We start from the raw sequence: 14566 nt of genomic DNA on the forward strand, positions 1-14566 counted from the left end.
ACACAGAAACATTGGGGCCAAGTACTAGTTTCTGAAATCAGAAAGAAATATTTTGGTATTTAAGGAGCATTTTCTTTTTATCAGGAAAGAAAAACCTCTGAAATACTATCTCAGACCCTGAAGGACACTGACACTCTCCACTGAAACACAGACTAATGAAATTCTTCTAGAATTACCAGCTCTTTAAAAGGAGGGTGACTTATCTGATCTATTAATCTGCAGGGGACTTTTAAACATCCTAAACATTGTTGAACAGTTAGCGGGTCAGTTTACCCAAATCACAGTTCAACAGTTTTTACTGTGGGCAGTGTCTCTGGTAGAAAGGAGTTCCAATAAAAACTGTTGGCAGTGTAATCTGCAGATTATCCAGAGTAACTGGAACATTGTTTCCGGATAAACACTTTGCTGTTATTTTTTTTTTTAATGTCTGGGGAAGTAAAATCAGACTTTTGTTTCTAGACAGATTATGCCTGTTAAAACATACTTGTTGAAAACGTGAAAAGACTCTGAGCTGTGCTGCACTGTGGAGTCAGAACATTAAACTGTTTTTCTGTCCAATCATAGCTCATTGATGCACTGAAGCCGTTCTTATTTTAACTCCACTCCTACAATATTTAATCAGTAGGGCACATAGAGTCAGTAGCTCTTTTTACACAGATATCGCCTTATAGAGCCACGACGAAGTCCCTTCTTCATCCTTTGCATTTTTGTACAGAACCAAACAATCATCCTGCTCCGGTGTGTGATTTTAGACGACATGACGGCATCACCAAATCAAAAGAGACGTGACATTTAACACATCAGTGTTGGCCTCTAGTGTGACATACAAATGACATACATATGCGTTGTCAGTCAAGGTCTCCACCATGATCCCAAAACCTGCGTCTGGTGCCTTCTTCTCTCCGCATGACACCCCCCCCCCCACAAATATAAAAATCACACCAGGGAGGTGCAATGAGCCACCTGGTGAAGGCCATGCATGGCAGTGAGTTACATAAACAGTAACAATGGCCTAACATGTCAATAACAATCGCTTAGCGTCCCTGTTATATGGCAACTGATCTCGTCCTCTGCTCGGAGGGTAACGAGCTCCTGGACCTCATTGCTTTCACAATTTGTGGACATTTTCAGTCGCTGTTTTTCTTCTTTGAGTTAGCTGCTAATAGCTACTTTTTAAATGTCATGGTTGGGTTGCACGCACAACACATCGTCAAAATGTCACAACCGCAGACATCATTTCGGCACTGTTACTACCTCCTATGCAGTGTAAAGCAGTGGTTCCAAGCTGGTCCAACCACAAGGTCAAGATTCAGGTTCAAAGTCATTAGTTAAAGTTTCTCACAGTTTAACATATTCAGCGTCATACTTGCGTTTGGCCTTGTCATCCAGCTAGTTTGCTGTCTCTGTCAAGTAGCTCTCCGTTAGTCACTCAGTCACTGTTCATTTGCACACACCGTAGTGACACAGAGCTGGTTGAAACTACTAATTTACTTGGGACACTGCTTTGTCACTTTGTCACAACGCACTGATTGATTACTGTCAACATTGCAGCAGTATTTGCCGAACAAGACTGGCGTCCAGCAGACATGCCCCAAGCATTTCAGAGCAGAGGACAGTGCTTACTTTGTCATGATTTTGAAACCTAATTTTACTTGCCAATTTTTATACATTGAATTTGACTGAGTAGTTAATTACACATTTTTCTGTGGTGTAACACACTCAAAATACGTATTTATCTTCACTTTATTCAAGCTTTAATTGTCATTTTTCAAAGCTGTGAGCACCACAAACACATTGTAATCACCTTCATTGTATTGGGCTGAAGTTTCAAATCCTGTGCATGATTAGATTCCCCAACTGACCCTTTAAATTAATAAACAGATACGAGACAGATTACAGTGTCCATCACATAACTGATATCTGATAAAAGGTCAATATCAGCCTGACCCAATCAGCATATAAATGACAGATATCAGATTATTGCTTCCACTAATACCTCCACTGCCAATAAACCCAAGGACACACACATTTAAACACAAACACACACAGTTCAGCAGTAAACTGGGAGCATGCGCTCGCTCCTTCCTCAATATCAACAGGAAGCCCCGCCTCCAGGAAGCTATTAACAGGTTACAGGATCATGTTTACAACACACACACACACACACACACACACACACTGCACTGTAAAACAAGGCCTGTGTGCACTTAATGAGATCGAAGTGGAAGTGAAGGTGGAAATTGGCCGTTAAACGTTTGCTTGTGACTCTCTGTCCTGCGTTTGTACACAGAAACTTTTGCAGCCGAGTTTGTTTTCCTGTTCTCGTGTTTCCACTCCTAAGGAAACACAGGAAGAGTTTGAGGCCTTCAGGGGACGTTTCTGCAAAGTGAGATCATTTTGGCTGATTTGCATTTCTTCCAAGGAGTCACTGTTTAAAGGTTCAGTTCAGTTTCACAGGAATGATCCACACACGGTCCGAGAAATCATCATTTTATGGTTTTCAGTAAACGTCAGGATTTGAATACTTATCATTCTTCTGAGCACTTAAAGGACTTCTTGTTTCCACTGGTTCAAAAGTTGAGCTTGACAGTCCAGGCTTGACTTAGGAAACAGCAGAAAACAGTCTCAACTCAAGATTTACTCAGCTCCTGTCTACACATGTACAGATACCTTCCTCTACGCTTTGGCCTCTCGTCCACAAGCGAACACAGTTTTAGGTTTTTGAAAACACCTCCAAATGTGCAGGTATTTTAGACTCTGGTCACTTTGTATCCCTGTGAACATGTAAAATGGAATATTTGGTAAACACTGACATCATTGCTTCACTTTGCGCATGCCCATTGTGTCTTTATGTGATGAGCATGCACTAGAAACAACAACAACAACAACAACAACAACAACAACAGCGGACTCAGTTCATTTACATTTTGTTAGCACAGCTCAGACTAATGAATACTTTACACTTAAACGTAGTTGTGTGGCACCACTTCATGGACAAATGCAGCCGTCTGCTACGCCAAATGTTTTTGCTTTATCTCAGTGTTTGTGACTTCGTCAAAACAGCAGACAGTGAAGGACCTTCAAGAGCTCCAAAGCTCTGGATCAGCCTTCCACTCTTAATCAAACCCTCCACTGACACTTTCAAGGCAAATCGTAAGGTGTACATGACCTTTGGTTGCTCTTAGTGGTGTTAATATTTTTATATTTATGTACAGTACAGGCCAAAAGTTTGGACACACCTTCTCATTCAATGCGTTTTCTTTATTTTCATGACTATTTACATTGTAGATTCTCACTGAAGGCATCAAAACTATGAATGAACACATGTGGAGTTATGTACTTAACAAAAAAGGTGAAATAACTGAAAACATGTTTTATATTCTAGTTTCTTCAAAATAGCCACCCTTTGCTCTGATTACTGCTTTGCACACTCTTGGCATTCTCTCCATGAGCTTCAAGAGGTAGTCACCTGAAATGGTTTCCACTTCACAGGTGTGCCTTATCAGGGTTAATTAGTGGAATTTCTTGCTTTATCAATGGGGTTGGGACCATCAGTTGTGTTGTGCAGAAGTCAGGTTAATACACAGCCGACAGCCCTATTGGACAACTGTTAAAATTCATATTATGGCAAGAACCAATCAGCTAACTAAAGAAAAACGAGTGGCCATCATTACTTTAAGAAATGAAGGTCAGTCAGTCCGGAAAATTGCAAAATGTTTAATTGTGTCCCCAAGTGGAGTCGCAAAAACCATCAAGCGCTACAACGAAACTGGCACACATGAGGACCGACCCAGGAAAGGAAGACCAAGAGTCACCTCTGCTTCTGAGGATAAGTTCATCCAAGTCACCAGCCTCAGAAATCGCAAGTTAACAGCAGCTCAGATCAGAGACCAGATGAATGCCACACAGAGTTCTAGCAGCAGACCCATCTCTAGAACAACTGTTAAGAGGAGACTGCGCGAATCAGGCCTTCATGGTCAAATAGCTGCTAGGAAACCACTGCTAAGGAGAGGCAACAAGCAGAAGAGATTTGTTTGGGCCAAGAAACACAAGGAATGGACATTAGATCAGTGGAAATCTGTGCTTTGGTCTGATGAGTCCAAATTTGAGATCTTTGGTTCCAACCGCCGTGTCTTTGTGAGACGCAGAAAAGGTGAACGGATGGATTCCACATGCCTGGTTCCCACTGTGAAGCATGGAGGAGGAGGTGTGATGGTGTGGGGTATTTTGCTGGTGACACTGTTGGGGATTTATTCAAAATTGAAGGCACACTGAACCAGCATGGCTACCACAGCATCCTGCAGCGACATGCCATCCCATCCGGTTTGCGTTTAGTTGGACGATCATTTATTTTTCAACAGGACAATGACCCCAAACACACCTCCAGGCTGTGTAAGGGCTATTTGACCAAGAAGGAGAGTGATGGAGTGCTGCGGCAGATGACCTGGCCTCCACAGTCACCGGACCTGAACCCAATCGAGATGGTTTGGGGTGAGCTGGACCGCAGAGTGAAGGCAAAGGGGCCAACAAGTGCTAAACACCTCTGGGAACTCCTTCAAGACTGTTGGAAAACCATTTCAGGTGACTACCTCTTGAAGCTCATGGAGAGAATGCCAAGAGTGTGCAAAGCAGTAATCAGAGCAAAGGGTGGCTATTTTGAAGAAACTAGAATATAAAACATGTTTTCAGTTATTTCACCTTTTTTTGTTAAGTACATAACTCCACATGTGTTCATTCATAGTTTTGATGCCTTCAGTGAGAATCTACAATGTAAATAGTCATGAAAATAAAGAAAACGCATTGAATGAGAAGGTGTGTCCAAACTTTTGGCCCGTACTGTATATATATTTTTAGTTTATGTAACTGTTCTTACCGGTGTTATTCTATTTTTATAATTGTGTACTATTTGTGAACTGAACAGAATCAAACACTGCCCAACCATTGTGTCATGAACTATATCGAGAATCCGTCAGTTTAACTCTTAACGTGCAATAATGGGTCAACCTGTGCTATACTGCTTTTAATGTCACTGTACTTCTTGTTCAATTACAATTATTCTATTCTACTTACGAAAGTCGCATGGACATAATGTTTTTTTAAATGGAGGGGGAAAAATCTGTTTAAAAAAATATCTCTACACGTGTAGACAGGGCCTTAATGGCTCTCTCTGGAGGTTGCAAGACCATGTGATACGGTTAAAAGCTCCCTAACAAATGAGTGAGTGGACCTTAGGTCAGGTTTAATTCAAAAATCTCTCCTGTCATGTAGTTTTTTCACTTTCCCTCTGAGTGACACATTTTATTAAGTTTCATTCAAATGCAACACAAATGTACCATACTGTAAGACAAAGACCTAAAACACCCAGATAGGTAAGATTTATTACTAACAGCTGCCGTTTTATGAGTGTTAAAAGTCCAATCCCCAACTTTTTGATCATATATATTTGATGCATATTTAGAAACATAACTCTGTTTTGATTTTGGGATATAACGCTTAGAAAGTGTTTAGAAACTGAGATGAAGTTCTTGTCTAGCAGCTCCTTGCCTGCACAGATTTTTTTCAATGTGAGAATCTCCCAAGAATAAGAAGAAAATGTGAATGTGCTCTGTAAAACTGTGTCTATAGACCAGGACAGACATAGACACAGGCAGATGTCGGTCTTAACTTATTCAGATTTTTGATTTGAAATTAAGGTTTCAGTTTTTGTACTTCACCCATTTATGTAACTTGTCTTTTTAATGTTGCATGTAACCTCAGGTCCAGGTCCTGCAGTGGGTGAACTGGAGTCACGCTCCTGTCTCAGCAGGCCGTCCCACTTTAAGTAACTGGGAGAGAGAAAAAGATGCAGGAGAAGAAAAACCAGTAAAGAGGAAGCGAAGGATGTGGTGGGGAGAGCAAACTGCAGCCAGCGGAGAGCTCCCCCTTTGTGTGGCTTTTTTACTGCTTCCTCCCGACCCGGCCGCATCGCTCACCACATCTCTGCCGCTGGAACAACATAAACAGCTAAAGTCTCCATGCTGGGCGAGAGCAAGCCAAAATACTTCACAGTCACTGACGGAGACAAGAGGCACAATGACACGTATCACATGAACAGGCTTTAGCAGATAACAGCAGTGACACGGCTTTATGGAGGCCCAATACTGCCAAAACAAATGACAGATAAGGGAGAACAAAATTAAAATAATCAGGGTAAACTGCCAGTTAAGATACAACTATTTGTTGCTCTTTATGTTGCCCTTTACTTTCAGTTATGAGGCAATGAGACAAAATTATGATCAGTAAAAAGCCAAATTTACCAGGTCAGAGTTATGAGAAATAAAGTTAATCTTACTTTAAACAGCTGAAATACACACAGCACATCACATAACATAACATCACAACTGGCTCACCTGTACCCATTTTTGACAGTCATGGGCCGACTTGGTTTGGCTTGGTTTGGTTTGGGCCGTCACCTGGCGCAGTAGGGATTTGCATCTCCAGTACAACAGGTCTACCCACTTAAAGGTGTGTCTTTACCCGATGATGGCTCGTCTTGGGTGATGACGTTTAAAAGCAGCGGGCTGATCAATGCTCAAAGTCCCGTTATTTTTGCTTTTCCACAGCAGGGCAGGTAAAAGAAGTTTACCTGTTGGAGGTGAGCTGTTTGTGTGCAGCTACTCATCATCATCTCACTGTGGCAGTTTCTGCTTTTACTCTTCCTCCCTGCGGTGTAATTAGATTTGCTTTATTGAAGAGGAGCTGCTAACAAAGTTCTGCTAATTCATTTCCTGTAGATTCTTCACAATAAAAGTCCCACATTTTGGGGTTTTCAGCAGTAACTTAACACGACTTATATGGCTGGTAGCGGATATGAAACATTAAAATAAAGCAGATATCTACAGTAAAAACAGGACGCAGGTGAGTCTTGCAGCACACATGCTTGTTTCACAGGGAGAGGCGGGGTCGTGCTTGAGGGCGGGTGGCCTGGCTTTTGGAACGACTCCGGAGAAGGCCCATCTCTGGCGCAGCTTGGCGTGGCACGGTCCCTCTAAACTGATGGTGGAGATGCAAATCGGCACGGCATGGCTTGACTCGGTGCAGACGAAGGTGATGGTGAAAAGGTCCACTGGTAGAGCTGGTGCCTTGAGTACAAAGGCGGTGGTGCTTCGCTGCGTGTCACCCCCTCAATCTCCACCTTTCACTCTATCAACGTCCCATCAAATAAACTTCAGATGACGCTGAGTCGAGGTGCTTCGTGGCGAGTAGCAGACACACACAAGGCCATGATGATGTAACTGATTAACGAGCGCTTAAGCGACACTTCAATGGCGACAAATGCAGTTGATCACGCTGTTGAGTTGAGAACACAGCGTAAGAAGTTTTCTTCAGCCTTTGTCTGGACAGAGAAACAGACACACTAATAACATCAGTGCAGTAAAGTAACTCATTTATTCATATAAATTATATTCATATGATGTGTGTCTGAGGCAATGAGCACGTTTTAAAATTACAAAACCAATGCAAACAGACGACGACGAAAGACGTCAACCAGCTGCTAAAACATGTGCTAATACACACATATACACATGTAAACACACAAACACACACACACACACACACACACACACACACAGAGGTCATACAGCAGACAAGCACCGTCTGTTTTCATAGCTGCAGCTGTCCTGATTGGATGTAACATCCATATCACCACACACACACAGACACACACGCAGAATTGGAATGTCCCAGCCAGACTGTGCTCGGCTGTACAGCTGGATATCCTTAAGAGGTGCAGAAAGACATGGACAAAATATGCTGGTATCAAACATACACACACACACACACACACACACACACACACACACACACACACACACACACACACACACACACACACACACACGAGTCCAAATCCTGATTAACCCACTGACCCCTGAGAGAGACCACCAAGGTGGACATTTAGAGTCACACTCAGACGCACACATGTACACAGACGCACACACACACACACACACACACACACACACGCACACGCACACGCACACACACACCCGTCTGGCGGTGTCGGGGTTAAACTCAGTCTGTGTGTTTGTGCTGCAGTCTGAGGGAGGGCGAGGTCGTCCTCAAGTGAAATGGACAGGTGATCAGTCCGTCTCCTCGCTCTCCATCCTCCGCCTCTCTCCTGACGTTCGGATGTCCTTGAGGATGTGGGACTGGTGGAGGAGACACTCCTTCAGCTTGTCCTCGGTCAGGGTGAGACGCTCCTCCAGCACTGAAACAGTCTTTGTGTTTGAGGAGGTGGGAGCGGAGATGCAATAATTATAAAGCAGTCAGAGAATAATTATAGAAGTAGAAACTCTGAGGGGCACAGATCAGTCTGAGAGCCTTGTAATAAATCCTGATGCCATTGTGGGAAAATCACAGAAGAGCTGAAGAGAGACGTTTTAGTTTCTGTGACACATCAGGGAGGTTTTCTTTTTTCCAGGGCAGCAGCATTTTGGCCTTAACGCTGACAGTAGCTCATAAACACGGCTCTGATTATAGAATTATACTAAGAGTTTACAGCCTTAGCTTCTTCTCTAACAGTTTGCATTAAATGATCATATGATATTGTCTCATACTGATCACAAGCCCCTGAATCACATCAAAATCATATTGTGATAGACCTTCATTAATATAGGCCTATATTTTATCTCCAAGTGCACGTCACACACTGAGCGAGCCGCCTGTTTATGACGCTGTGGGCTAATGGGCATGTAGCTACTTCCATGTTTCAGATGATACGTCATGTTTGTAGTCGACCAATGAAGATGAGTTTACATATCACCTTGGGTTCGTTCTTCACCTTCTCAAAATGATCCCACACTTTGGATTTCCTGCCCGACATGTTATTAACTAGCCTGTGGAATAACCGCAGGTACCAGCCCTGGAAATGAACCTGACTCCTGTCTGACTGCTGAGCGTGGACACTTCCTGTGTCTGTCCTTTCACATTAAAGTCACACATGGTGCAGTCATATAGGTTTGGATTTATTTTGGTAAAGGTGCAGCTCCTAATAAAGTTTCTTTTTTCTGCGTCTAAGCGACCAATGAAATCTTTTTGACTAATGACAAGGGGCAGCCCTAGAAACTGGTGATTTACGCCCCTAGTAAAAGGGGCCTGTGTAAAAAACACTTCACATTGTATATTCATTAATGTTTTTTCCCTAAATTCATGATTTGTTTTTCACCTCTCAGGCTCATTTTGTTGGATATTTAATGAAAGAAAGGACATAAAAAGTTAATGTTATTAAAAATAATTGTTCAGTAGAACACATGAATAAATCAAATGAATATAAATATACTGAACACATCATCCTCCAGTCACACTGTATCTGCAAGTTAAATCCTCAGCCCACTATGTCTGTGCAGTGACACCTGCTCTGACAGGTGCACAGGAGGGACAGGTAAACCATAAAACCTACTTCTACTGGCATCTGTGTTTGTTTTTTAATATTTGATTTGGCCTCAAATGGAAAATCACCGTGAGCTTGATGAAGCGGATTCATAACTTGCTTTGACCGACTTTCTTATTATGAAAAATTCTGCAATCTAGATCATCAAAGACATTTTCATGAGTAAATGTGACCTGACACAAATTAAACCCTTCAGTTGGAGGATTATTAACTGTAAGCAGTGACCTGTTGGCCCTCCTCCCACACTTTCATTTTCCACCTATGATGTTTTTTTTTAGGGTTTCTAAATCGGCCAGTACCTTGAGTCGTCAGTTCGGACCTTTAATAACTCACCTGTGTTAGAATATCCAGCTGTTTAACAATGTGCTGCAGCGTCGAGTCCAGACTCGATGGATGACCTGAGAGAACTTCCAATGGATGCGTCTGCCCTCTCTCCTCTTCCTCCTCCTCTCTCCTTCCTCTTCCTCCCCCGCCAGCTCTGGTCTGGCTCCAAGTACCCACACCTGCCCCGCTGGTACTTTCGTCTCCCACCCATCCTCCCACTCTTGAACTGGCTACGTGACGTGCCGGCAAACCGTTGGAGTGGTGACTGTTGGTGGTGGCCCGCGTGGGCGTCGAGTGTGTTCGACCGTTTAAGAGCTGCAGATGAAAGTAAGAGAGAGGAAGAAAGACTGATTGATTTTCAGTGCATTGTGCTCTCCTATATTTGTGCTGGTGGGTTGTTTTTTTTGACACAAGTGCTGTACTCAGGTCTGCCTGAATTTTTCTCTCATCAAATGTACTGTATCCCAGAAGACACCCACACTGAATCAAATCACCACTGTGACACTTTGACATTTAATTGGGGCTGTGCCACTGAAAACAATGGGACCTCTAAATAGTACCCCATTAAAGGCGCCCTGAAGTGTCCAGTCTGATTCAACACTCAGCTGGAAATGTACAGGAAACAAAGAGTTAGAGACGACTAGAAACTGCACCCAGTGTGCTCACTTTTAAACATTTGAAACAGCTTAAATTTGTTTAAGAACTCAAAGAACTTCGCGTGAAGGCAGAAGTTTAATCTGTCAGAGGAACTGAAATCTCAGTTGAAGTGTCAAAACTGGATGGTGTTGAAATTTGAACTGAAGTGTGAGAACAGGACGGAGTTGAAGCATCAGGTGAAGTGTAAGCAGTGGATGCTTAACTAGAATTGCCGCCCCGTGGTTGTGTGACTCCGCCCACCAGTCTAGTGTCTCTGACAGTCTGACAGAGATATGACGTTAAAACATGATGATGTCACTGTCAAGCTGACCTTTGACCTTTTGGATATAAAATGTCATCACTTCATTATTTTATTTAATTAGACATTTGTGTGAAGTTTTGTCATAATTAACTTATGACGTCTTGAGTTATGGTCAAAAACATATTTTGTGAAGGCACAGTGACCTTTGACCTTCGACCACAAAATTCTAATCCGTTTATTCTTCAGTACAAGTGGATGTTTGTGTCAAATTTAAAGAAATTCCCTCAGGGTGTTATTGAGATACCGTGTTCCAGAGAATGAGACAGACAAGGTCACAATGACTTTGACCTTTGACCAACAAAATCCAGTTAATCTTTGAGTCCACGTGAATGTTTGTGCCAAAATTGAAGAAAACTCTTAAAGGGATAGTGCACCCAAGAGTTCAAATGACGTTTTTCCAAACAGCTTTTTATGTCGGGGCTTCAGGACACTTGGATCACTACGGACGAGCAGTATGGAGATATTTTGTGGTTTCAATTATGTGTTTTTGGACGTTTGAATCTGGGGCGCCGTCAGCCTCCATTAGGTGGAGTTGTGCTGCTACCTCCTCTCCCCTTGGATCTCTGCAAGTGATGTGAGGACTCTAAAACTTCACCTGAGCCTCCCTCGGCATATGGGTGAGTAGATAATGGCTGAATTTTTATTTTTGGGTGTACTATCCCTTTAAGGTATTCTTGAGATATCACGTTCACAAGAATGAGACAGATGAGGTCACATAGACCTTGACCTCATAAATCTAATCAATTCATCGTTTAGTCCGAGTGGACATTTGTGCCATGTTTGAAGAAATTCCCTCGAAGCATTCTTGAGATTCTTTCATGAGGAGAATGGGATGGACGGACATACAGAGTTATGGACAAAAACATGTTTTGTGAGGTCACAAAATACCTTTGACCTTCAACAACAATATTCTGATCCGTTTATTTTTCAGTCCAAGTGGATGTTTGTGTCAAATTTGAAGAAATTTCCTTGAGGCCGTCTTGTGGTATTGCATTCACAAAGCTGGGACGGTCAGACGGACAACCTGAAAACACAGTGCCACATCTATCACTGGCATTGAGGCATAAAAAACAGGTAATGTGCAGGATGGTTGGAGACCTGGTCCTGCCTGGTGCCGTACAAGCTGTGATGTAGCTCAGCACACTGTCCACTGTAAAAGACTAGAAGTTTTTGAGACAGACCATTTTGAGACTCAAAAAGTAGAGGTGCTGCTGTGCCTTTCCGTTGAAAGTGAAGGTGTGTGTTGCCCAGGAGAGGTCCTCTGTAATGTGCATCCCCAGTAACTTAAAGCTGGGGACACTCTCCACAGCCCCGCCATGTCTGAACACTGGGCTGTTTTACTGAAGTTCATCACAGTCTCCTTTGTTTTGTTTGGTGTTCCAGGTCAGATTGTTGGTGGAGCACCAGGCTGTCAGATTGAGTATCTCGTCCCTGTGTGCTGTCTCTTCGTCTTTGGTAATCATCCCACTGACTGTGGTGTCGTCAGCGTGCTTTGAGATGGTGTTTGTTGCATGGACAGGTCGACAGTCGTGGGTGAAGAGTGTATACAGCAGAGGGCTCAACACACACCTCTGCGGCGGTCCAGTATTCAGGGTGAGAGTGGAGGATGTGTATTCTCCCAGTCTGGCGTTCTCTGGGCGGATGGTCAGGAAGTTCAGCATTCTGTATTATGGGTTTTGTGGATTTCATTTAAAAGTGTGTCTAGAGACATGACAATCTGTCAAAAAACACACATTTTATTGGGGCCCCACTCAAAATAACCACCTGTGAGTCCTGGGGATCACGACACTGAGAACCCATCATCACTGAATAATACACCATAGATGGAGCCCTAAACATTGAGCCTGCTTTATTGCCCAATCTGACAGAAGAATCAAAGTGTTAATTACCTGGGCTCATGTGCATTGGTGATACATATAAAGGTTCAGCCAACATCCTTCCTGCCTAATTGTTCTGTCAGTGGTGCAGGCCTTGAGCCTGCTGTAACTTGGCAGACTGAAGGAGGTGGATGACTCACACTGCTGGATTACTGACTGAACGACAGACTCTCTGACCGACTGACTAACTTGCTGGCTGAAGAGTTCACAAGGTTATTTGCACTCAAAGGCAGGGAGAGCCGCACAGCCAATGAGAGAAAACCTATTTTTTCTTTTTATTTGACCTTTACTTTTATTGAGAGCGGTTTTGACGAAATGATTTTCCTTTGCACGAGTAAAGAAAAACACGTGGAAATGGAAACCGAACAAAGAGAGAACATTATGTTCAGCTTAACCAGGGACACATTTTCCTCATTCATCACTTATCCGGGCAGAGACAACTGAGCATGACTTCACATTTAAATAGTTTCACACATGCACAACAGAAGCTGCACATTACAGGAGTGTGTGATTCAAGCTAGTGACTTTCCAGTCACAAGACTTCTGCTTCAGCTTTAGCTGAGATTTTCAACCAGCACGTTGAAACACACTCATGTAAAAGTTTCACAAACTGTGTATTGATTTCTTGATAAACCGACTGACAGATAAAAGTCAGCTTTCGTAGGGCTGCAGGAAGAACAGAATTAGTTCATCTCAGCTCTTTATCTAACATGCATTATTTTTTATTCCACTTTTAAGATCCATTAATCAGTTTTTGATTTATCATTTAAGTATTTAAAGCTGGGGTAGGCAGTTTGATTTTGGCACTACTGGGCAAAAATCCCATAATAAACATTGAGCATATAGTAATTTAAGTGGTCTGAGAGAACACAAGACTTCTGCACCTCCTCTTGGCTCTGTTTTCAGGTTCTAGAAAATCTAGCCAGTGAAAGGAGACTTTGGCTAATATCAGGTCATTTCAAAGAGAGGGTGTTTCTATTGGCTGTTCTACACATGCAGATGTGTGTGAAAGTTGCTAATCCAGCATTGGCAACAACTGCCTACACTGCAAAGCAACCTAAAAAAAGAAGACGGACTAATCAAAGAGTTTAAAAAAAAAAAAAGGTCTGACAATAAACTGAATAAAACATATTTCAGCATCGGGGAAGTGTTTCAGAGATGGAGAGAAACTGTTGCTAATAGTTTAGCCTCCTGCTAACTGGAGCTAAAGGCTCACTGCTACAGCTTTAAGTTCAGGTACAGTACAGGCCAAAAGTTTGGACACACCTTCTCATTCAATGCGTTTTCTTTATTTTCATGACTATTTACATTGTAGATTCTCACTGAAGGCATCAAAACTATGAATGAACACATGTGGAGTTATGTACTTAACAAAAAATGAAAAATAACTGGTGAAATAACTGAAAACATGTTTTATATTCTAGTTTCTTCAAAATAGCCACCCTTTGCTCTGATTACTGCTTTGCACACTCTTGGCATTCTCTCCATGAGCTTCAAGAGGTAGTCACCTGAAATGGTTTCCACTTCACAGGTGTGCCTCATCAGGGTTAATTAGTGGAATTTCTTGCTTTATCAATGGGGTTGGGACCATCAGTTGTGTTGTGCAGAAGTCAGGTTAATACACAGCCGACAGCCCTATTGGACAACTGTTAAAATTCATATTATGGCAAGAACCAATCAGCTAACTAAAGAAAAACCAGTGGCCATCATTACTTTAAGAAATGAAGGTCAGTCAGTCCGGAAAATTGCAAAAACTTTAAATGTGTCCCCAAGTGGAGTCGCAAAAACCATCAAGCGCTACAACGAAACTGGCACACATGAGGACCGACCCAGGAAAGGAAGACCAAGAGTCACCTCTGCTTCTGAGGATAAGTTCATCCGAGTCACCAGCCTCAGAAATTGCAAGTTAACAGCAGCTCAGATCAGAGACCAGATGAATGCCACACAGAGTTCTAGCAGCAGACCCATCTCTAG

The 14566-nt window shown here is 42.6% G+C and overlaps 1 protein-coding gene across 3 annotated transcripts in view; it reads right to left on the reverse strand.

Annotated features, from left to right (window-relative positions):
• Positions 1–5372: 5372 nt before the first annotated feature.
• The window catches only part of poc1b (POC1 centriolar protein B), a 76449-nt gene continuing 67255 nt past the window's right edge, over positions 5373–14566 (reverse strand). The window contains exons 11-14 of one of the 3 annotated variants that reach the window (XR_007449091.1): positions 9767–10072; positions 8031–8261; positions 6390–7375; positions 5373–6051 (exon numbers count right to left, since the gene is read on the reverse strand). Coding sequence is in view for 1 of the 3 variants with exons in the window: in XM_049573041.1 (XP_049428998.1) it covers positions 8124–8261; positions 9767–10072 (444 nt within the window). In the remaining 2 variants the exon portion in view is untranslated. Of the gene's footprint in view, positions 7376–7418; positions 8262–9766; positions 10073–14566 lie in introns of those variants that run through there. The other 2 variants (XR_007449090.1, XM_049573041.1) reach the window with 2 other exon arrangements.

Source organism: Epinephelus fuscoguttatus, linkage group LG4 (genome assembly GCF_011397635.1).
Source record: "Epinephelus fuscoguttatus linkage group LG4, E.fuscoguttatus.final_Chr_v1".
In the NCBI taxonomy this organism is placed as follows: Eukaryota; Metazoa; Chordata; class Actinopteri; order Perciformes; family Serranidae; genus Epinephelus; species Epinephelus fuscoguttatus.